The 25,334-nt window shown below is 44.1% G+C and overlaps 2 protein-coding genes across 3 annotated transcripts in view; both read left to right on the top strand.

Annotated features, from left to right (window-relative positions):
* The first annotated feature begins 383 nt into the window (after positions 1–383).
* COA1 (cytochrome c oxidase assembly factor 1) overlaps positions 384–25,334 on the top strand; it is a 52,725-nt gene continuing 27,774 nt past the window's right edge. The window contains exon 1 of one of the 2 annotated variants that reach the window (XM_083578373.1): positions 384–512. The gene's annotated coding sequence lies outside the window, so the exon portion shown is untranslated. The remainder of the gene's footprint in view (positions 513–25,334) is intronic. The other variant, XM_083578376.1, reaches the window with a different exon arrangement.
* Positions 20,566–22,702, top strand: FIGNL1 (fidgetin like 1). The gene has a single exon (XM_083578008.1). The coding sequence runs from the start codon at positions 20,569–20,571 to the stop codon at positions 22,600–22,602; it is 2,034 nt and encodes a 677-aa protein (XP_083434134.1). The 5' UTR covers positions 20,566–20,568; the 3' UTR covers positions 22,603–22,702.

Here is a 25,334-nt window from a genome sequence, read left to right on the forward strand (position 1 = left end):
AGAGTCGCTGTGGTCTAGTGGATTATGCAAAGCACGCCTTCCACTTTTCCGTACTCCTGCTGAAGCAAGGCTGCTGCTGGCATAAAAAGTATGCGCGAGCTATTAAAACGTCCTGACACTCACAGCGGCACCAGCCTCTCGTTAAAAGCGGCCCCGCAATGATCTGCGTCTGCTCGTTTTTTTTCGAAATAAAAACGAAAACAACAAATTCATTCTTGGACAAAGTTACCCGTGGGGGGCAGGCTCCCTCCGAAGCCCCGCGGCGCTGCCCGGCTCCGGGGCGCCGAGGCCTGGCTGGCGCAGGCGGCTTCCCCGGCCTCGCCCCGCCCCGGCCCGGCCCTCTCTCGCCCGCGCGCCCCGGGGCCAAGGAAGCCGGCCTCTGCTCCTCCTCGGCGGGGAGGAGCCGCAAGATGGCGGCGCCCCGGAGGGCAGCGTGACTCGCCCGTTTCCCGCGCGGCTTCGGCCAGGACGCCTCTCTCGGCCCTGAGGGGAGCAGCGTCTCTCCGCCCCAGGTTTGTGCCTGCCTTCTGTTTTTAGAAGAGACTGTTTTAAAAGGCGAAAAATTGGACGGGTATGATTTATATTTAATTAGCATGCCGCCCTTCGTGTCCCGCGGCGCCTCACAGTATATTTGTAAACTCGGCTATGCTTCCGTTCTGCTGGGCGAGCTTGGCTGGGCTTCACTTGGAACTAAATGCTGTTAATCTCTCACACACGACTCGTAGACATACATACATACATACATGGATAATCCTCCCTGCTAAATGTGCTTACTTAGTATTGTGGTCTGAGGCTGGAAGAATTTCTGCTTACCAGGGAGCAAGCCCCAGCTTCGCTTACTTCTGAATAAACCTGCATAAAGTTCTTCATAAACTAAAAATGTCGTTCAGTGTGTGTATGTGTATCTGAAGAAGTGTGCGTGCACAGGAAAGCTTATACCAAGAACAAACTTAGTCGGTCTCTAAGGTGCTGCTGGACTATATATGCACACACATTGGTACCTCGGGTTACGTACTTAATTCGTTCCGGAGGTCCGTTCTTAACCTGAAACTGTTCTTAACCAGAAGCACCACTTTAGCTAATGGGGCCTCCCGCTGCCACTGCATGATTTCTGTTCTCATCCTGAAGCAAAGTTCTTAACCCAAGGTACTATTTCTGGGTTAGCGGAGTCTGTAACCTGAAGCGTATGTAACCCGAGATACCACTCTGTGTGTGTGTGTGTGTGTGTGTGTGTGTGTATAGACTGTGTCAGAGCAACATGGCCATCTACCTGAATCTAGATACATTATACAGTACACACACACACACACACACACACACACACAGCATGCACAGAGTTACCTGTGTAGGATTCTGCCTAAACTAAAAAAATGCCCTTCTGTGTATATATGTCATTCCCAGTTGTATATATTGAAGGACATTTTTAGTCTAGGCAGAATCCTATACAGGTTTACTCAGAAGTAACTGAGGATGGGGCTTGCTCCCAGGTAAGCAGAAATTGCCTTCCAGCCTCAAATTGCAAAACTAAACAAGCTTACTAGGGATTGGTAGGATTTAATTTGAGTAAATCCTGTAAAGGAGCACTCACTGCAAGAAGTCCACAGTTGTGAGGCATGAGTTTAATGGATAATTCAGGGTAGCAATTAGCACTGGTGGAGGAAGGGGTGCAGTTGGTGTGGTCCGCCCCAGGTGTCATCCCTGAGGGGGGTTGACATCGCTGTGCTGTCCCCCTGGGACCCTCGCCGTGGGTGGCATCCCCGGAACACTCGACCTCCCCCCCCGACCTGGGCGGCTAGCCCCGTCCCTGTGTACACAGCATGTGTGCCCCTTAGGGTGCTGGAGCAGCTAGCTCCGCCTCTAGCAATTACGCTTCCTTGGTTTTTTTTATTCCAACCTCCCCGCTTTTCTTTCTTGGGAGAGCATGATAAAGAGCAGGATCGTTTCTGGTGAAGTCTGTAAAAGTAATACTCTGAATCTGAGCATCTCACAACTTTTAAAGGTAAAGGGACCCCTGACCGTGGACGACTCTGGGGTTGCAGCGCTCATCTCGCTTTACTGGCCGAGGGAGCCGGTGTACAGCTTCCGGGTCATGTGGCCAGCAGGACTAAGCCGCTTCTGGCAAACCAGAGCAGCGCATGAAAATGCCGTTTACCTTCTTGCTGGAGCAGCACCTATTTATCTACTTGCACTTTGACATGCTTTCGAACTGCTAGGTTGGCAGGAGCAGGGACCGAGCAACGGGAGCTCACCCCGTCGTGGGGATTCGAACCGCCGACCTTCTGATTGGCAAGCCCTAGGTTCCGTGGTTTAGACCACAGCGCCACCCGCATCCACAATATTTATTTGGTTATAAAAACGAAAGTATGTGCTGGTCTCCTTCGAATAATGATCTTTAAAATGACAACAGTATGATGCAACATTGAACAAATTGGGCAGGTGTGTCCAAGCACCTCAGAGCCACAGTTTTCAGTTAGGAAAATTAGTGAAGATTGTAAAGGCTCCAAAACTATAACCAATGACCTCATTGAGACTTTCGTCCGAAGAGACATGCATAGGGTTTGTACTGGACAGGAAGTGATGGACACAGAAAGCCCCAAGCCCCACTTCCAGCAGTGGGGCAGATCCATTGCTGCATCCAAAGTTATACTTTTGGTGGCCAGGACAAAAGGTGAGAGAATGGTTGTTGATTTGCCTGTTGTACTAGTTCTAGACTGGCACACTCAAGGAGGCAGAAGGTCAGGGCTCTCAGGTGATCTGCTGGGCTTTGGATCCAGTGAATCCAAAGCTCTCCAGTAGTCCACATTTACTCCCCAAATGTCCCATGGGTCGGTAGTGGTGTGTGTGTTTGGAGTTCTGGCACAGAAACCTTCTGCGTTTAGTATGCGCCTTACTGTGCTCACTGAAACCTCGGTGTCTGCTGCCACCAAGTCTTGCTGCAGCTCTTTTGGAGCCTTATCAGAAATCAGGTTGCTGCCGTGGATAGCTTCCTTTTTCTGCCCTGTCCAGGTAGTGTAACCACTGTTCCATTAACTTTGAATTTGCAACGTTCAAGTTGGAACTTTGAACTTCCAAGGTGTCTTTAGGAACATCCAGTGCCTTCACTGTCTTCTTGTATCCTGCTCCTTGTTTGTGAAGGGCGATGATCTCTTCTCTTACCTTGGACCATTCTCTTGACTTAGCCATATTTCTAACATGTAACCAAATTTGACACTCAGCAAACCCCTAGCCAGTTCAGGTATTTCATGTGTTCCAGCTCAAGCACACCTGGTGCAACTAATGGAGCCCTTGATTATGTGCATCAGGTGTGCTTTAGACTACACTTGTTGTATTTGTGCTATTGTGAGGGATTCTGTTCAGGGGGTTGGATAATAGACTGGAGAAGCCAGTATAAGTTGCATTTTCAGCTGAATTTGGGGGAACCAATTTAAGCACCTGTTGTGTTGAGCTATTTCAATTGCTTTTGTTTGATTTGCTCATTGCAGACAGCTGAAAGTCTAAATTTGGATAATAAACCTTATTTGCAATGGGGGTTGAATAATTTCTATTGCAGCTGTACATGTTTTATTCCAGAATTGCAAGGGGTTGGACTGAATGGCCATTCAGGTCTCTTCCAACTGTAAAATTCTATGATACTATTATTGCCCTGTGATCTTCAGATGAAGGACAGTATACAAATTAAATAAAATACGTAAACATGTTAAGAAACTAACATGGGGTTTCTGATACCGTATTTGATTTATAATACTTAAGTAGTTGGGGTGGGTGATGAGTGAGGACATTTACAAGGGAGAATTGGTAGACAGGAGTGTGATACGTACTTTGTTGGAATCTGTCTGTCTCAAGAGACAGTGGGGTGTGCTTCTAGGGGTGAAGCCAAACCACTGGAGAATCACAGCTTGTAACTGCTGCCTCCCTGCCTCGCTGATGTGGTCCAAATGAAAGCGGAGCAATATGTTTGGCACCAGCTTGGCTGCAGGAGTTGCTGGAAGAAGAATACAAAGCACCATCCAACTGTCTTAGGGACTCCACTCCAAATTCGTACAGGGTTTATTCCTTTGCCTTTTCTAGGTAGCAGAGGTTTGGGATCAGAGTTTTGCTTCTCCCCATTTGGCTACCTTCCCAGGTGGACAAGCGGCACCTGTCCCTCACTTCCTTCTACAGCACGCACAGAAACCGCCTTCTTGACCATTGGATCCACTATTGTTCTTACCCACCGGCTGGAGCCGGTCTTTACATGCTTTCATCCGTAACTCACTGAGTGTTTGAGACCCATCAGGAACCCTCACTTGGTTTAGCCAGCCAGTCAAAGCCATTCCTGAGTGTGACTGGTGTCGCGTGCTGACAACTTCTAGGAGCCACAGTTGGGCTTCTGAGTAGCCCTGCATAGGTTTGAGTATTCTGATCGGAGCTGACCATGGCGAAACACAAAGTAAGGTGGTCTTTATTTCAGATTAGTTAATCCAGTATGGTTTTCTCTGTCTCACAGCACAGCATGTGGCTCCTAACAGAAAAAAACCCCGCTCCTGTTTTCATGGATTATAAGGCTGGTAGGTGGAGGTACTACACATATACTGTATTAGGCCCTGGTTTTTCTCATTTCTCTCCAATTTATTCCATACAGTGAGAACCCACTGAATAAAGGGCTGCTGGTGGGGTTGCCTTTTTGATTCCTTCCCAACAATGAGTTCGCTCCCCCCAATTTCAACATGCTGATTTGCTCTCTATGAGCTGTCTCCTAAAATTGCAATATTGGATTCTTGGGTTAGTCACAGTCATTTGTGTGTATGTGTGGTGGGACTGGGAATTGACAAGTCTTAATGTAGCAAGACAAGGGATTTTGCACACAATTTATAATGGTTTTTTTAAAAATCATGGTTGTTTATTTCTGACTACCACTCTGTGTACATATTACTGTATTTACTCAAATCTAATGCTCACATTTTTTGGCCAAATTACGTTGCGAAATGGCACATTTACATGCACCAACAAATACCTTTTTTGGTTTCAAGGTTCTGAAAATTGAGGTGCGCGTTAGATTTGATGGCGCATTAGACTCGAGTAAGTATGGTATAATGATTCCTTTTAATTACCATGGGGTGCTGGGGGAGGGGTAGTACCTCTGGTGGGGGACACATTGTGCTCCTTCTGGGGTAGTTTGTCCACCTTTGGTCCCCACCCTGCACTCTCTTATCTGTGGCTCCCCGTTTCACACATGCATAATCACAGTAACATGTGAAGTTGCTATTAGTGACTGTGATTCTCTTGCCTCCCCCATAGAACTCTGTTCCTTAAATGAGATGTTTCAGTATTTCTAAAATGCCAGGAATCATTTCCAGAAAATAAATTGACATAAAGCCAAAGTTGTCTGGCAAATGTAGAGCAGCCATTGCTGTTCCCTGGTTTTAAAGGCAAAGTGAAACACCTTTTAGTTATGTTGTATGAGGATGCTCAACTGCAACACCTCCAGCGGTCACCAAGTCAGAATGGAGAAGCACCATTCTACCTGCTTTTAGGAGGAGCTATACTAAAGGCTGTTGAAGTTCTCAGTTTATTTGCCAAAGCCTGAAGTGTTCAAAGGAGGTTCTGGTACAAGCACTTTCTAGAGTGTTCGACCCACTAGTTCTCTAAAATGCCAAATTCCAGCCACTACAAAGGCCATCAATCCTTGGTTAGTGAAGGCAATGTTGTGCATTATCAGATTCTTTTATGCAAGATGTTTCTGTTACAACAATTAATATTTGAAAGCCATGCATAAATATGCATAGAGAGCAAAAAAATAGACAGACAACTATAAAATATATAGTATAAGATTTTTTTGGGGGGGGGGGGGAGGATCTGTAAATTTTGTAGCGGTAGGGAAGTCATGGAATAGACTAAAACAGACTTGAATTTTCCTCTCTTGTACAGTACTCCCTTTTTCCATACTTCATTGCAACCAAACAGAATGTTTACATTTCCTCTGTGGTTATGGAAAATATATTTCCCTTCATCTGTAATAGGCCCATGGCAGTGAGGTGGGGGAGGGCAGAGAAGAACGCTGCCACTGTGCCGCACTAGGCAGATCTCGGACCAAATTCCTGTAGATGCAGGTGTGTTGATTTCAGCAGTGTCCAGCTTACACTTTGCTTATTCACTCAGTTTTACACACAAGTGAAGGATGATGAGCTGAAACTGTAGGTACCACTTGCAGCTTAAAAGTGGAGAGCTTGAGATCAGGCTTGCCAGGTACAAAATATAAAGGACGGATAGGCCTTAGAAGCCAGTGGCTGCCATAAGGGATTTCCAATATGTTCTGTGGACTGTGGCCAGTGTGGGCTTGATTTAAATCACTAGTCAGTAAGACTTGATTTAAATCATTTTTTTACAGCAAGACTCATTCTTGCTGGTATAATCTTAATATTTGCAACCAGATGAAGGTTTCATTTTTGGAATAATAAATTTTCAGAGTAGTTTTTACAGTTATATAAAAAATGGCTGATTTGGTTATACTATTAGAAATACATAATTATGAAATTATTGTGAGGTTTAATAAGTTAACTGTTTATATTTGGACAACTTTTCTGCTGTACTTTATTGGAAGGAGAAAAATAATCATTTCCTTAATAAAAATTTAAACAATTTATTTAACTAAAACAATAACATTATCGCATATGTATCCATGTTTGCTAACTGATGTGATTAAACGGTTTTTAAAAAAGCAACTTAGACTGAGTTTTAGAAAACACATGAAAACACATGAGTTTTTATCCACCCTGCTATTTATATAATTTTGGCTTTTGTGTTTGTGGGGGCTTTATCTGGGTGTGCAGAGTGCTAGAGTGCAGACTTCACACACATAATGTGTCAGGTTCAATAACCTGTCGTCACAGATAGGAGGGCTAGGGAAGACTTGAAGAGCCATTGCTATTCCAAATAAAGGCTTGGTAGACTAATGATGTGATGCTATAAAGCAGTGTGAAATGTTCATTTTCCTGCATTTGCACTCTTGGGTGCTGAATGAAATAGATCATTACCCCTTGAAGGTTATGTGAAAGTCAGTCAAGATCCATATGTGGAAATCTTTTTCCACACAAGGATCACCTTTGCTAGACTGGGAGAAATATATGCTGTGTGTTATTTGTGGGGCTTCCTCTGAAGACGGTTCAGAAACTTGAGCTGGTGCAGAATTCGGCGGCCAGGTTGGTCAGTGGGGCAAGATGGTTTAAGCATATATCACCGATCCTGGCCCTGCTGCTCTGGCTGCTGGTCAGTTTCCAGACCCAATTCAAAGTTCTGGTTTTGACCTATTAAACCTGAAATGGCTCAAGACTGCAATACCTCCACATGAACCGATCAGGACCCTGTACTTGGGCATAGTCAGGATTTATGTTGGGGGCAGGCAGGACATCCACCTGTCACCATCCCCTGTCTGGCTTTGTCTAGCAGATTCGGAATGAAATGTTTCAACCACAGTTGTTTTAAATTACAGTCATACCTCTTGTTACGTTCGGTTCAGGTTACGTCTTTTCAGGTTGCGTCCCGCGGCGACCCGGAAGTACCGGAAAGGGTTACTTCCGGGTTTCACCGCTCACGCATGCGCAGATGCTCAAAATGACGGCATACGCAGAAGCAGCGACCCGCGCACACGCATACGCGGGTTGCGTTCTGCTCATGTTGCGAACGGGGCTCCGGAATGGATCCCATTCGCAACCAGAGGTACCACTGTACTTTCTTTTGAGCCCAAGTATTCAGAAAAAAAAAATCCAGTAGTGAGGTATGGAAGTGAGAGCTGGACCATAAAGAAGGCTGATCGCCGAAGAATTGATGCTTTTGAACTATGGTGCTGGAGGAGACTCTTGAGAGTCCCATGGACTGCAAGAAGATCAAACCTATCCATTCTTAAGGAAATCAGCCCTGCGTGCTCACTGGAAGGACAGGTTGTGAAGCTGAGGCTCCGATACTTTGGCCACCTCATGAGAAGAGAAGACTCCCTGGAAAAGACCCTGATGTTGGGAAAGATGGAGGGCACAAGGTGAAGGGGATGACAGAGGATGAGATGGTTGGATGGTGTTCTTGAAGCTACCAGCATGAGTTTGATCAAACTGCGGGAGGCGGTGGAGGACAGAAGTGCCTGGCGTGCTCTGGTCCATGGGGTCACGAAGAGTCAGACATGACTAAACGACTAAACAACAACAAAATTCAGAAAAATCTGTCAGAATCTTCAGTCATTTGAGAATTAGGAAGTTAAATAAAAAAATAACATCAGGAAGTACATTTCATGCAATTAACGAGTATATTTTGCAAAATTACAAAGAACGTGCCCTTTTCATATTTTTAAAAAATCAAAACTAAAGCAAGTTTTCTTGGACTTGCTGAAAATCTTTTCAGCACTTCCTTCTCAAATCCCTCCTTTTTCCCCAGTGCAGTTTTTCTGTGCACTCTCAGTAAGCAAAGCCCATTGAGATGCTCCCCTGTCATTGTCAACCTTAACCAGGTCTTTACTCTCCACAAGGCGCTGAATGCTATGGTACAAGTGGTGCCTGGCTGAGCAAGAGAGATGAGTAGAGCTTTTATTGTGGCCTGGTAAAAGATTTGCGCCTCTTTTACTAGGTCTGCTACATTCAGCTCTTTTAACTGCTCTTTGCTGAGTTTCTTCTCCTTCCACATGGTATACCATAGTTCAGCTTCAGAGTCTTGCAACTTATAAAAGCTTGAGAACTGCTTGTCTTTCATCTTGAAGTCTTGAATGTTCTTCTCCAGGCTTCCTCAACCTCGGCCCTCCAGATGTTTTTTGGCCTACAACTCCCATGATCCCTAGCTGGCAGGACCAGGGGTCAGGGATGGTGGGAATTGTAGTCTTAAAACATCTGGAGGGCTGAGTTTGAGGAAGCCTGGTCTTCTCCAACATAAGGGGGTGTAGAGCCAAAGCCACGCTCAGTCGGGTTGCCAGTTGCATCACTAGAATGCCCAACAGCATCATCCAAGTGACCTCAGTGACCATTTCAATTTCAAATATTCTTATTGTTTCTACTTTAGTTAAGTATTTTTATTTATTTACTTGATTTAGGGGGCCAGCTGCCTCCTCAGCTGTGCCCATGACCCTGTGATCACCATCTATGGCCCTTCTTTGTGTGCCACTTCCACAAGAGGTCTGGAGGTTGGAAACATGAGAATGCACCTTTTCTGGGGTGACTCACTGTTTGAGGATTCCTCTTCCCTCTCTAGGCTCGTCTGGTGCTTTCATTACAGTGGTACCTCAGGTTAAGTACTTAACTCGTTTCGGAGGTCCGTTCTTAACCTTAAACCATTCTTAACCTGAAGCACCACTTTAGCTAATGGGGCCTCCTGCTGCTGCCACCACACGATTTCTGTTCTCAACCTGAAGCACTATTTCTGGGTTAACGGAGTGTGTAACCTGAAGCATATGTAACCTGAAGTGTATGTAACCTGAGGTACCACTGTACATATCTTTAGGCGCCAGGCAAAAATGTTTTTCTATAACCAGGTTATAGATTGAACATTCTATGGCCTTTTAAATGTATTTCTGGGAGGGGGAATATTGGTTTGTTTCTGTTTTATTATATATTTTGTGTTCTCATTTTGTCTTTATGTTGTGAACCACCCTGCGATCTTTTGGATGAAGGGCAGTATACAAATTTAATAACTACAGTGGTACCTCAGGTTACATACACTTCAGGTTACAGACTCCGCTAACCCAGAAATATTGCTTCAGGTTAAGAACTTTGCTTCAGGATGAGAACAGAAATCGTGCTCCGGCAGTGCGGTGGCAGCAGGTGGCCCCATTAGCTAAAGTGGTGCTTCAGGTTAAGAACAGTTTCAGGTTAAGAACGGACCTTCGGAACGAATTAAGTACTTAACCTGAGGTACTACTGTACTATTAATAATCTACAGAAAGTTGTACACTAGCATTGTCAACAGATAAATCAACTTTTTTTTTTACATTATTTGTTTACTGAGCAATTAAACAGATTTTCAGCATTACTTTGTAGGTTTCTTTCACACCTACTAATTTTATCCTCACAATAAAAATTGTACCCTAGCAATGAAGCATCCAGAGTTTTAGTCTATCCATCTAATGATTAGCTATTAGTCCCGTAAAACACCCTTAAGGAGCCAGTGGGATTAAGCATCCACTTTTTCTGGATTGCAACCCTTTTAGGAGGGCATGCTTTCTAAATAAGTAGATCCTAGTACTAAAAACTGGTGCAAATGCTTTCATTTTTCATCCCAAAGATAATAGTGGAGAGAGAGAGAGTTAAAATAATCTATGTGTGTATAATTCTATAATTGTTCCAATTTTGGTTTGTGATTAACCAGCAGGAGTAGGTTGCTGTAGTTGACAAGGGGAGCTTTATTTCTGAAAAATAACAACCTGCGGGGCTTATAGTTCGTAAAGTGGGTGAAGCATTGAAAAGGACTGTGTTTTGATTTGTAGCTTTAAAAGAGAGGGAGCGAGAGTAGAGTATAGTCGTTTTATTACAGTCAGTGACTTGTAACAAGATAAAAACACGAGTTACAAAATTTAAAAGCTCAGAACAAAATAAAATAGTATAAAATCACATGCACATTAAAAAAGCAGTTCTAGTTGGTCGTTCATCTGTCAGAAGGGGATCCTTCTGGCCAAAGGATGACCAGGGAGCGGGAGAAAGCAGTTCACCTAGTAAATGAATTATAGCCCTTGGGACTCTCAAAGTGGTGATTTAATGGTTGTTTTTGGAACAGTAGGCTCCTCTGATGAAAAGGCCACGTGGAATAATCATAAACATGAGGCAACTTCCTACTAGCAATGTACAGATGTGCCATTGCAAGAAGAAACAAAACCAATATTGTTTTGAGCTACAAATGGAAAATGTGCACTGCTAGCTGATGAAAATGCCCCGTTCCATTGGGAGACTTTGAAAGCACTTAAAGGACATTTCAAAATAGTTTCATTTCTAAGGAGGTTGAACACCCTTATTCCCAAGCTCAAAATACCTTCAGGTTTCTGCAACTGGCATTGCTGAAAGGTGGAGATAGATTTTTTGTATGGTGGCATGGCTGCGGTTTTGAACCATCTTCGATCAGGAAGTGTTAGAAATTCCCCAGGCGTGTTTTGCAGCCCCATGGAGATCTCTGGATGCCAGGCTGGCGACGGGACATCTCCCTCTGGCCGGCCCCTCCAGGTGTCTTAAGCAGGGAAGCAAAAGAGCTTATTTATTGCATTTATATCCCACCTTTTCCTCCAAGGAGTACATGGTTCACCCCCCCTCATTTAATCCCTACAATGACACTGTGAGGTAGGTTAAGAGACTGTGACTGGCTCAAAGTCACCCAGTGAGCTTTACGACTGAGTTGGGATCTGAACCCTGATCAGCTGGGTCCTAGTCCAACATTCCAACCACAATACCACACTGGCTTCCTAGAGTTCTTCTTCTGTTGTTGTTGTTGTTTAGTCATTTAGTCGTGTCCGACTCTTCGTGACCCCATGGACCAGAGCATGCCAGGCACTCCTGTCTTCCACTGCCTCCCACAGTTTCGCCAAACTCATGCTGGTAACCTCGCGAACACTGTCCAACCATCTCATTCTCCGTCGTCCCCTTCTCCTTGAGGTGGCCAAAGTATTGGAGCCTCAGCTTCACGATCTGTCCTTCCAGTGAGCACTCAGGGCTGATTTCCTTAAGAATGGATAGGTTTGTTCTTCTTACAGTCCATGGGAATTATCCAGCACCATAATTCAAAACCATCAATTCTTCGACGATCAGCCTTCTTTATGGTCCAGCTTTCACTTCCATACATCACTACTGGGAAAACCATAGCTTTTACTATACGGACCTTTGTTGGCAAGGTGATGTCTCTACTTTTTAAGATGCTGTCTAGGCTTCTAGTTCTTCTGTTGTAGGGCAGCTATATAAATTAAGTAGGGAAATAAATATGGGAAAAGCAAAATGTCACTTAGAGAAGAATCTGAAATATTTTCCTTGATGCTTTACTTTGTTTTATTTGATGTTTTCATGTGTTGTAAACTGCTTTGAGATATTTTTTTAAAAAAAGCAGTATAGAAATATAATCAATCAATCCCACTGCAAAAAAGGTGCCTAGGCATTCCGCTGGGATGACTGTAACCTAGGTTTAACGTGCCATTTGGCGATTAGCTTCTGTATCTGAGTTTCTAACACTGGCCGTGACCCAGTACTACATTCCAGCCCAACAGCTTAAGACCAGCCTTTCAGTGTATTGTTTATGCAGTTTGAATTGCCAAGTATTTTTTTTAAAATTTCATTCTCCAGTAATTATGAAAGCTGGTTAAAAGTAGTGCAATAGCCAAAATATCCTAAGCCAACATTCTTTTTTTTTCTTTTGGCATTTCTTGGATTATTATATCAGCAATTGCTTACAGAGGAGTGTGCAGAAGGAAGCAGGGACTCAGACCATCCTGGGCTCTGGAATCTAATCTAGTACTAATTTTTCAATTAAAGCAAACTGTGTGTCAATGCACTTTTGTCCTGTGGCTCCATAGAGCTGATGTGAGGGATCAGAGGGCATATAGTATTATGGCTGGGGGGGGGGGGACACTGGGTGCCACACCACAGGGGGCGGCACTTACTGCTGGGCCAGCAGCGCCTCTGAGCCACGCATTTCTGCTGGAAGTGACGCAGTGGCTCAGGTGCCTGCAGGCTCCACGCTGCCTGAAATGACAGTGTGGGGCTTGCGTCTGCCCACTGTCTCCCCCTCAGCAGTAGGGCAGCCGAGCCTGGGGGAGGAGCACCCGCCGTCTCCCCCAGGCTCGGCTGCCCTACAGCTGAGGGGGAGGCGGCAGGGAGGCTCCATGCAGCTTGCCGCTTGCCCCCGAGCTCAGGCCACATGTGCCACCCTGGGTGCCCAAGCCGCTAGCTAGCCGCTGTTGCTATGGGTCTGCATGCTTAAATAGTGCAGCTGGATTTCTTGTGAGTTTTTGCAGATCCAATTCCTTGTCCTCACTTCTGTCTTTGTTGTGGAAATGCCAAGCTTTGTAGGCACCCTCCCTTTTTTTAAAGGTTTTCTTTGGGTGTGTGAGAGAGAAAACTGCTGGATTTATGTATGACACTCCCACTTTGCCAGAGGCTGTAGACTATCCTTGAATATTCATTAAAAGGAACATGGGCAGCTTTTAAATAGCACTTTAATGCATAAACACGAAAGGGCAAACATGCTTGTGGGAATACTAATGCAGGCATACTGATTGAACTGCACTGAACATCTGCCTGTGGACCAAAGGGACTTATGAATACAATCTGTTGCAGGAGAAAGATTGGGGGGGTGGGGTAGGGAGGGTCACTGGATAGCTTTCCTCACCTGATAGCCTAGATGGTGTGTTGCTGGCTTGGCTTTTAAATGATTGATGGGGAGATAGCTGATAATACTGATACGAGAGTACGGCATTAACTTTTAATTCCTCTTATTAGGGGTTTGGAATTCTGGCTGTGACATCTTTAAACATTGTGGGCTTAAAGTTTTTTTTGTTTCGTTTTTTAGTCCCAATTATTGAATCCCATAATGCATGTTAGTTAATCATTTTGCAATCCAGTAGTTACAATATTCATCCTTTATTTCTTGGAATTATATTGGTGCAGGGACACTCTGAACCATAGTACAGTACCCTGGTGGATAAGCTTCCTGGGATGTGCCTTTGAAGTCATTGCTTCAAGTGCTATGCAAGCAAAGTGCTGTGTGGTGTCATATTTAACAGGGATCAGAGTTTAAAATGGGTAAATGGTTGAAAGGAGAGATGAGCCAAGCCGCAGTCAAAAGGCTTTTTCACCTTGTTCCCCGCTTCCCTTTGAGTGTGAACAGCAACAGATGCTTTGGCAGAGTCCTCTTTTTCTGCACCTGAGCTGCTCAATCCCCTTTGTTTCTTTGCTTGATGCTTGAAATTGAGTACCTGAAGCACATGAGCTGGCAAAATTAGTCTTGGTCCTCATACATCCTGGGGAGTAGGGTGACTGGTGGCGAATTGCCTTGGACTGCAGAATGTGCTGAAGTGCAGAGTGGAGGTGAGATGGGACCAGAGGCTGCACTGGGGGCCACATAGGAAGCGCCTGGGGGCCAGTCTAACCATCCAATCAGCCTAACATGTATCCACCCTCTCCATATAGTAACCTGTTGTGTACCACATGCAAATAGCACAAACATGGATGACTTAACTGACATCAAACCAGCTTCGGAGAACTGTGTGGTGGTGGCAGCCCTGGCTTCCTGTCCCAGATGTCCTTATTTGCTCCTTAACTTGATTTGGGGGCTGGGGGAGACTGAAGGTGGGTACTTGGTGGGGGGAGCTTTCTCTTCTCTTTTTCTCTCTCTCTCACACACCATCAAGACTAAGACAATCAGAATGTGACTAGACAACCTGTGCTTGGATGTGGGTGAGAGAGACTATTCCTTTTGTTCTAAGGAATAAAACAAAAGCAGGCGTTAACCTGATGAGATTGCAAACAGTGTGATGCAAAGATGTTTGTAAATAAAATGGACAATAAAATGCAGGCTGCTCCTGGACTGGATGCGCAGAATCCAGTAGTGGTTTGTCAGTTTGCCATAGAGTACCGTATTTTTCGCTCTATAAGACGCACCAGACCACAAGACGCATCTAGTTTTTGGAGGAGGAAAACAAGAAAAAAAATATTCTGAATCTCAGAAGCCAGAACAGCAAGAGGGATCGCTGGGCAGTGAAAGCAGCAATCCCTCTTGCTGTTCTGGCTTCTGGGATAGCTGTGCAGCCTGCATTCGCTCCATAAGATGCACACACATTTCCCCTTACTCTTTAGGAGGGAAAAAGTGAGTCTTATAGAGCAAAAAATACGGTAGTTTATTAAAATGTTATGTAGGCAGGTTTCTGTTTCTAGGTTTGAAAATGTGTTGTTATTGTAATAGTACATCTGTTCAGCCTAGTTAGTTATCCAAGAAATCCATGCATGCAACCTCAGTGGGTTTTTTGGGTGGGGGGTGATGTAGGTCATCATGAGACATAATGGATTGGGCTGGGGAATTAGTTTGTGAATGCAACATGCAAAAAAAATCCTACAGCTTGAGTTTGTCATATTAATTTAACACGATTGTTTCCTCTGAAACAAAGTGTAAGCCTCTGGTTACTGGAGTTGGAAACTTGCCCTAGTCTATGCTTGGCTATACAGTGCAGTCTTTACAACAAAGCGCTTTATATCATTATTATAATATATATTATCATAAACTATTACTTAGTTTAAGCAAATGGCTAATGTTCATGATACAGAGCTGTTGGTAATCATAAAATTATGAGGAAGGGGCTCATATCCAGATTCAAAGTATTTTTGCTGGTGTTCTCTCAACCTTAGACAAAGTACACTTGCACAGCTTCCCTGCGGTGTCAGTACAGCAGTCAGTTTGGTTCATCTGAAGTACTCAGTAAATAGGAAATCTTCAAGCCAGTCCACACATGCTTGCTGACTTATTTATTTATTTATTTATGTAGCCTAAGCAAGCTGTCCATATTCCCCCCCCCCACGGGGTGTTTGTGACTGGTCAATAGTTGTTCCAGTCTAACCCTGAGGTCCTTGGAGTGAGGTTGGGAAGCATGTGTGAAGAAACTGACCCTAAATCAAAATGTGAGGTTTGTAAGGAACTTCCACCTTGCATTTGTCCAGCAGGTGGCACTATTGTAGCTCCAAACCGCAACAGTCAGTCTCTTGGTTATATTAAACCTACTGTGTTTTGTGTTATGATTATTCACTTGGTATTAAAAGCTAACATGTTGAGCTGAAATGTTTGGGTTCTTTCTTCAGTTGCAGATTGTGGTGATGAACAAATAAAAAAATGCAAGATACTTTTGACTTCTCAAAGGTGTTTTAATTCGCTTATCAGGGAGCATCTTATTAAAAGCAATTCATGACAATTCATTACTGTTTAGTCTTCCTGATTTTATCAGATAATAGTTGAAAAGCATGTTTTCCTTCTTTATCGCGGTGCCACATTGCAGTTGTCTAATGTCAAAGGGATTAGGAGTTCTTATATTTTTCCTTCTAGGAGACGCTACCTTCCATTTAATTGTATTTTATTGTGTGCAAAGTTAGTTAAATAAACCTTTTTGTTTGCTAGGGTTTAAGTAAAACTTCTGATGCATAACTATGAACTATTGCATTTATTTCTTGCCCTATAACTCTGCTCTCTTGGTGATATACAGGAAATGTTGAAATTTTAAAAGGCTAAAATACCAGAACAAAATCCATAACCAGCACAGGGAATAAAATACAATAGCAACCATTGTCAGAAGGCGAAGCTATCTCAAATAAAATGGAGACAAACAAATTAATAACAGCATTCAGTGGTGCTAATGTTTAAAAAAAGCCTGGGAGAACAGTACTTTCTCAACCTGGCACTGTGGAAAAGCAAGAGGCAAGCACCTACGAGGGAGGGAGAGTTTCACAAAATTGCTAAGTGTCTGAAAAGTGCCTGTTTTCTTGAGCTCTTTTGGAGCCATTCATCTTGCTTTCAGTTCTTGGTTAGTTAACTTTGAGCGTGGGGTTAATCTAAGTGGACCTTTGACTAATGTGCAGCTCTTGGTTCACCTCTTCTTTCATTTTGAGATTAGGGATTGCATAAACAATTGCAGTGCCCCAAGAATGGAAGGAGGGAGCAAGCAAACGTAAACACTACCAACTGACTGTATATTTGCATTCACTATATTTGCAGCAGCTTAAAAACTCACACTGCCAATTTGATAAGGTGAGGGGAAACACTTTTTAACCCTATGGATTGTGTTCAGGGGGAAATAATCTGCATCAAATAGGTGCTCTTTGTTATCCTGATAACGTAAAGCAAAGTTTTGTACAGTGTGACAACTCTCTCAGTTGTACAGGTATAGCCGTGTTATTTATTACCATTATGTCTAGAGTGGGGCTGGGGAGTGTGTGGCTCCTCAGGTTGCGTTGAATCCACACTCCATCAGCCCAGCCAACATGGCCCATGATCAGCAATGGTGGGAGTTGTATTCAATGCACCTGGTGAGCCGCAGATTCCCAGTCTCTTAACTAGTGAAGACCTGTATCATTTGCACCCACCCATTTCATAACTTAACCAAGCTATATAAAAGAAGAGTCAGCGCTCTGCCCCCCAGGTGCATGTCGTGCTTGGAAAATGTGATATTGCTGTCAATGGGGGTACACAGATACCGGGCCCTAAGCCAGCAGGGGCCCCAGATGCTCCTCTTTCTTTCTTTCTTTCTTTCTTTCTTTCTTTCTTTCTTTCTCTTTGTCATTTGGACATTTCCGAAGAAAGAGCACGGAGTTAGCTAAGCCTTTAGCACTCAGCAGGTGTAAGGTCACTTAATCACTGTTGCTAAGGAGCAAACGTTGCCTGCTGCACCTGAGACTGAGGAGGGAGCCCTCCCAGAGCAGCAGAAAACAGGATATGTTCCTCAAGGTTGCTGTTAGCCTGGCTGGACAGAGGAAGATACTGGGGTATGTGCTTTTCTCTGTGTCCACATTATTTCATCCAGGAATGCCAAATTAATAGCAATAACAACAGCCCTGTGAGGTAGGCTAGGCTAAGTTAACATATGTACCTAAGAAGCCATTCCTGCCAATAGATTGCAGGGGGCCGGGAGGATGTAGGGGGTTTAGAAAATCCTGTTAGCACCCTTGGCTACCCTCAAAGCAGAATCTTAATTGAAGATAGAGATGGAATGCCCAGAGCAAATGATGATTATTTGTATTATCTTTATTTATTAAATTTATATACCGTCCTTCATCCAAGAACCACAGGGTGGTTTACAGCATAAAACCACAAGAATACATAGCATAAAGTTACACATGTGTTGCACTAGAGAGACTAATAATCTCTGGAAAGTTATTTATTTTTCTTGAATGAAATAATACTCACTTTTTATTGGATATCATCATCTGGCTGCTTTTCAAAATCATTATTCATTAAGTTTGAAATAACAGTAACAGTTGTGAAAATAAAGGAAAACAAAATGTATAGCTTTGCTATCTGGCCTGATCTGCAGAATTACGCATATATTCTTGAGAATAATACAAGTATATATCCTTCTCTGGAAAGACAGGAAAGGAAGTATTCTGGTACATATGCATTGTATAATAATCATTGATCAATTGTCCATAAAGCAAAACTGCAAAGATACCTCTTGTCTAGTAGCAGCTGTGTAAAGGAACTGCTATTGAGCACATAAAAAGAAGGAACTAAGCAATCCTATAGGATTTGGCTATCAGAAAAGCAGACTACTTGGTACTTAAAGCTAGAAAAGTCACTTTGTGCAAACTCCACAAGGCTAGCTCTCCAGAATCCCATCCACTCCCTTTAAATAGCTATAATTAATCCTATAGCTTTCATTTTATGAATTAAAATTTTAATGAGTGCTTTTTGTCCTTAGTGTGTATTTTGGGTGCAGCCAGGAAAATGTCTGCATCTGCATGTTCTGAATAGCAGTGGCATTCATATAACCACTCGGAACTGTTTGCAAGTGTCAGGATGCTGCATTAGCTCATTCAGCACCCGTAAGTCACTTGGCTGGTCTTCAGGCTTGCTAGTGCCATCCCAAACAATACAGTTGACACAGTGATGGCATAACAAAAGCATATCCTTTCTGTTCAGGTCTTCATTGGCTGCTTTGCTGGAGAAGTTACTACTGTATCTAAATCGGGGTAAGGTAAAGGTAAAGGGACCCCTGACCATTAGGTCCAGTCGTGGCCGACTCTGGGGTTGCGGCACTCGTCTCGCTTTATTGGCCGACGGAGCCGGCGTACAGCTTCCGGGTCATGTGGCCAGCATGACTAAGCCGCTTCTGGCGAACCAGAGCAGCACACGGAAACACCGTTTACCTTCCTGCCAGAGCGGTACCTATTTATCTACTTGCACTTTGACGTACTTTTGAACTGCTACGTTGGCAGGAGCAGGGACTGAGTAATGGGAGCTCACCCCGTCATGGGGATTCGAACCGTCAACCTTCTGATTGGCAAGTCCTAGGCTCTGTGCTTTAACCCACAGCGCCACCCGCATCCCTAAAAATTGGGGTAGTCAACCTTTTAATACCTACCACCCACTAATGCATCTTTCTTGATGGTAAAATTTCCTTACTGCCCACCAGTGCTCGATGGAAGGAGGATTCAGCTTGTGCTGTAGAACCCCCTACTGCCCACCTAGAATCCTGAAACGCCAGGTGGACAACCCCTGATCCAAATGCATACACTTCAGACTCAAAGCATTCTTTGTTGTTGCTTTGCCCCATTTTAGTGATTTAAGGTTTGGCTCTGAAGGATCCTGGGGCTGCCCCCTGGTGATCCGTAGCTAAGGAGAAGATATGGGCTACATCACCACTGACATGCTGACCTTAAAAAATATCACTGAGCATCAAAACATGAGTAACGATAGCGCTGCACAGTAGTTAATAGAAACAATAGTTTCTAATATGAGGTTATAATGTACTCAGAACAAGAAATTAAAGAATAACTAAGGAATTGGTTCATGCACAGTTTAAGAATAGTGGTTCAATTATCTCTTAACAGGCAGTTAGAAACAATATGTCTCTCAAGGTCTGCCCTGCCAGTTTCAAGATGCAGATTTCAAGTACCATATTTTTTGCTCTATAACATGCACCCGACCATAACACGCACGTAGTTTTTAGAGGAGTAAAATCCATAGGCATGCCACCCGTAGGCATTCCCTCCATAACACGCACAGACATTTCCCCTTACTTTTTAGGAGGGAAAAAGTGAGTGTTATGGTGCAAAAAATACGGTAATATTCCTGTGCCACTGCTTCCTGTACAATCCTGATGCGTAAGATGCTTCAGTCTCTGCCGGTCTGTGAAGCTGGCAGGGACTCGCACAGAGTTTCCATATTCACCATACAGTGGTACCTCGGTTTGCGAACAGCCTAGTTTACAACCATTTTGGATTACGACCAATTCAAACCCAGAAATGCGTGTCCCAGTTTGCGAATTTTTTTTTGGATTACGATGCATTTTGGGGGGAGGCCCCATTGGCGAAAGCGTGCCTTGGGTTACGACCTGTTTTGGTTTACAGACGGACCTCCGAAACGGATTGTGGTTGTAAACCAAGGTACCACTGTATTGGTATTATTGGGAAAGTACTTGCGAGGTCACTTTCTGGGTCCAATAGCTGTAAATGGCTCCAGATGTGCGTTTTTGTGAATAAATTGGCAGTGCCAGGTGACTGTGTGATCTAAGCATAGTTTTTGCAGCTTCGTCTGTCCTAAGAGATAATTTAAGCACCAGAACAGGCAGGGGGCATCAGGATTACCTGTAGGAAAGATATTTTTGTATGCACAGAAACGGATGCAGCGAGCAACAGGAGATTTGATTGTCACATGGATTTGTGCCTTTGCTAAGTCTTCAAACCATAGGATAACATTTAAAATCAAGAGCTGTGAGATTGTTTTCCTGGCTGTGTAAAATATTTGTCAGATACCTCACAATGCTTAAATAAAGGGTAATGAGGTAACAAAGTACAGTCATTTGACTGCCTTCTTTAGCTAGAGCTTATGTTAAAAGGTAACTTTCTCTTTCTCATCACCATATTTTTTTGTCCTATTTCTCTGTAGAGCATGCAGCCCAGTAGTCCCAGTGATGATATACACCTGAGCGAATGGCAGATGAATCACTTTGCTTATACCTCTGACACCTCTACACCAGGGCAGAAGGCAGATGCATATCGTGCACAGATTTTACGCATTCAGTATGCATGGGCAAACTCTGAGATCTCCCAAGTTTGCGCTGCCAACCTATTCAAAAAATATGCAGACAAATACTCTGCGATTCTTGACTCTGACAATCTAGAGATTGGCTTGAATAACTGTGCGGAAAACATTTTGACACTGGCAAGAAGTCAGCAAAATGAAAATGACAAGTGGCAATCTGCTTTGACGACAGCTAATGTGATGGAACTGAAGTGTGTGCAGGAGATGATGCAGAACAGTGAAATGTTTCGGAGTGACAAGGAAGCCACCGCCTCTGTTGCTTCAGGTCTTCCTAAACTCACTCACTGCAGTGGTGATGGCAAATCTGTACATAGGGATGGCTCATCAGACGGTACAAGTCAGGAACTACATATCCTTGGCCGAGCCCCAGCTTTGAAACCTCATCAGTTTGGTATGCTTTCCTCAGCCAAGGCCAGAGCTGCACATTCTTTTTTGCCGGTGCCTATAAGTGAAGGGTCTGACATTACCTCTTGTGTGACTCCATTGTTTAGAGATGGTGAATCAGTGTTTAGTAGTTCTCTGACACTCATGAGTAACTCTGGTTTGAAGCAGAATTCTTCATCTTCCACTCAGTCTGCTTTCCCTTCAGAGATGGGCAACCTGGGGAAAAGGAAAGCATTTCTTGTGTCGAATGAAGAAAGTAGCACTACATCTTCTGGTTTCATTCTTAATAAGCCAGTTAATACAGAAGGGAAGACCTTTGCATGGAGTGGAAGCAAAAACAATGAGAACAAAGCATCTGGTTTCAAAACTGCAAAAGAACAGCTCTGGGTGGACCAGCAGAAGAAGCACCAGCACCAATCAGAGCGTGCACCATTCCCATCTAGCAGTAGCACAAAAAAGACTTTGGGTCTTTCAAGATCTCGGGGTGTATTCGGAAAGTTTGTCCCTCCAACACCAAAACAAGACGGGAATGAAAACACAGGGACGCAGTGCAAATCTTACGGGTCTGCAGAGGTGACTTGTCCAACGGATGAACGGCTAAAGAATATAGAGCCGAAAATGATTGAACTTATTATGCAAGAGATCATGGATCATGGGCCTCCAGTGAATTGGGATGACATTGCTGGGGTCGAATTCGCAAAAGCAACTATCAAGGAGATAATAGTGTGGCCTATGTTGAGACCTGACATTTTCACTGGTTTAAGGAGTCCTCCAAAAGGAATTCTTCTGTTTGGTCCTCCTGGGACAGGGAAGACGCTCATTGGCAAATGTATTGCATGTCAGTCTGGGGCTACATTTTTTAGCATTAGTGCCTCTTCATTGACCTCCAAGTGGGTAGGTGAGGGAGAAAAGATGGTCCGCGCATTGTTTGCTGTTGCACGATTCCAGCAGCCAGCAGTAATCTTCATTGATGAAATTGATTCTCTCCTGTCCCAGCGCGCAGATGGGGAACACGAGTCTTCTAGAAGAATAAAAACTGAATTCTTGGTCCAGTTAGATGGAGCAACGACCTCTTCTGAAGACCGCATATTAGTTGTGGGAGCAACCAACCGGCCACAAGAAATTGATGAGGCTGCCCGAAGGAGACTGGTGAAGAGATTGTACATCCCACTTCCTGACACTTCTGCTAGAAAGCAGATAGTGACTTGTCTGATGTCAAAGGAAAATTGCTCCCTAACGGAGGAGGAAATTGATCTCATTGTTAAAAAATCAGATGGGTTTTCTGGAGCTGATATGACTCAGCTTTGTAGAGAGGCTTCTCTAGGCCCTATCCGCAGCCTTCAGTCTATCGATATTACAACCATTGCACCTGAGCAAGTACGATCTATAGTTTTTCAAGATTTTGACAATGCTTTAAAAACTGTGCGCCCCAGTGTGTCCTCCAAAGATCTTGAATTGTATGATACTTGGAATCAAACATTTGGATGTGGAAGATAAGAGAAATTAACTTTGCATGCTTAAATTCCATGATAACATTTGATTTTTATCTTTCTTTCTAAAAATGTTCATAGTGTTCTAATAAATTTGAAAAAAACAACAACTGGCATGTGGTCGCCTTCCATCCTTCCTTCCTTCCTTTATTGCCCAAACTGTTAAGCCCTCTGTGCAGACTGATTGCTTAGAAAGAGATATTAGGTAAAGGTAAAGGGACCCCTGACCATTAGGCCCAGTTGAGGACGACTCTGAGGTTGTGACGCTCATCTCACTTTACTGGCCGAGGGAGCCGGTCATGTAGCCAGCATGTCTAAGCCGCTTCTGGCGAACCAGAGCAGCGCATGGAAACGCCATTTACCTTCCCGCCGGAGCGGTACCTATTTATCTACTTGCACTTTGACGTGTTTTCAAGCTGTTGGTTGGGAGGAGCTGGGACTGAGCAACGGGAGCTCACCCCGTTGCGGGGAATCCCCATGTTCATTGGGAATTACTAATGAGTAAACATGCATGCATGCCCCTGCAGTAACTTGTACTCCGATCCTAATTAATTACAATAATCTTAAGCTGTGGAGTGGCAGAGCCCTTAACAACAGGTATCATTGAAGAAGAAATGATGTTGAGAGGCTCCACTCAAACACCAATATGCTGCAGTTGAGAAGAAGTAAATCTATTTTCATAATATTGCACTGTATCACAGAATCAGGACTTGAGTAGGAAGGTATTAGAGCTCATCAGTCTTTCAATATAGCCCTGTAGAAGTCATTTCCTCTGTGTGTGTGTGTACACACACACACATATGTCATAGGATCTCATCATCATAGGATCTCAGGGCAGTTCACAGATTAAAATACAAGATAAAAACACAACTAAATAATTAAAACAAAATGGCAAAACAATAACCCTGACTTCCCACAAGCATATATTAAAAGGCTGTATAATATGAATCAGCCGAAGGTTACCAGTGTTCTAGGTATTTATGACTGCTGAATTGTCAGCATATGGAGAAATGCTTTGTTTTGATAGAGTCAAACAAGGAGAAAGGGAAGTGAGGTGGAAAAAAGAATGGTATGAAAACAGGTATTTAAGTGTGGCTTGCATTTGCTTTGTTCTAGAATGATTTGTTTTTATTTTTAGAAAATTGAAGGCCGCCTTTGTGAACAAAACTCTTTAAAGGCAACTTACAAACAAGTAAAAACACAACCACCTAAAATGGTGGTAAGATGAAATATAATACAAAACTGCCAGTTTATTAAATTTGTATACTGCCCTATACCCACAGATCTCAGGGCAGTTCACAACATAAAATTACTAAAATAAAGAGCACAAAATACATAATACATAATAATACATAATACAAATAATAATAATACATAATACAAAGGCAACCCAAGAATCCCCCCTTCCACAACAAATTTAAAAGTGCTTCAGATGTCAATTAGCTAAACGCCTCGTTAAAGAGGAAGATTTTCACCTGGTGTCTATGAAAGTGTATAATGAAGGCGCCAGCTGAACCTCCCTGGGGAGAGCATTCTACAAATGGGGAGTTACTGCAGAAAAGGCCCGTTCTCATATTGCTACCTTTCAGACTTCTCATGGAGGAGGCACATGCAGAAAGGCATCAAAATATGATCTTGGTAGGTTCATATGGAGAGAGGCGGTCCTTGAAGTAATGTGGTCCTGAGCTGTTTAAGGCCCTCTGTCCCCGACCAGAGAGAAACGAGCGCAGCACAGGCCTTCAATGGCTGCGCTCGTTTCTCTCTGGTCGGGGACAGAGGGTGGCGCTTGGGGGGGAATTGTCATCGCGCCACTCCTTGGTGTGTGGAGTGCCCCAGGGTGCGATACTCTCCCCGATGCTTTTTAACATCTTTATGCGCTCCCTCGCCCAGCTTGTCCGGAGTTTTGGGCTGGGTTGCCATCAGTATGCCGATGACACCCAACTCTATCTGTTGATGGATGGCCATCCTGACTCGGTCCCAGACACACTGACCAGATGTTTGGAAGCTGTGGTTGGATGGTTACGTGGGAGCCAGTTGAAGTTAAATCCTTCGAAGACAGAGGTCCTCTGGCTGGGACGGGACGATATGGGATTGAGGGGGCAACTCCCATCTCTTGCGGGGGTGCAATTAGTGCCAGCACCGTCTGTTAAAAGTTTGGGTGTAATCTTCGATACCTCCCTCTCTATGGAGGCGCAGATTACAGCTATAACAAAGGCGGCATTTTTTCATCTCCGCCAAGCTAAGCAGTTGGCCCCTTATCTCTCTCGCCCTGACCTAGCCACTGTGATCCACGTGACGGTCACCTCCAAACTGGATTATTGTAACTCGCTCTACGTGGGGCTGCCCTTGAGACTAACCCAGAAACTCCAGCGGGTGCAGAATGCCGCGGCGAGACTCCTTATGGGGTCTTTGCTGCGAGATCACATTCATCTGGTACTATACCAGCTGCACTGGCTCCCGGTGGAGTACAGGATCAGGTTTAAGGTGCTGCTTTTAACCTTTAAAGCCCTATACGGCCTAGGACCCTCGTACCTACGGGACCGCCTCTCCTGGTATGCCCCACAGAGGAACCTACGGTCTGCAAATAAAAACATCCTGAAGGTCCCAGGCCTCAGAGAGGTTAGGCTGGCCTCAACTAGAGCCAGGGCTTTCTCGGCAGCAGCTCCAATCTGGTGGAACGCTCTGTCACAAGAGACTAGGGCCCTGTGGGACCTGACATCTTTCCGCAGGGCCTGCAAG

The sequence above is a fragment of the Podarcis filfolensis genome, assembly GCF_964270895.1.
Source record: "Podarcis filfolensis genome assembly, chromosome: 12".
NCBI lineage: Eukaryota > Metazoa > Chordata > Lepidosauria > Squamata > Lacertidae > Podarcis > Podarcis filfolensis.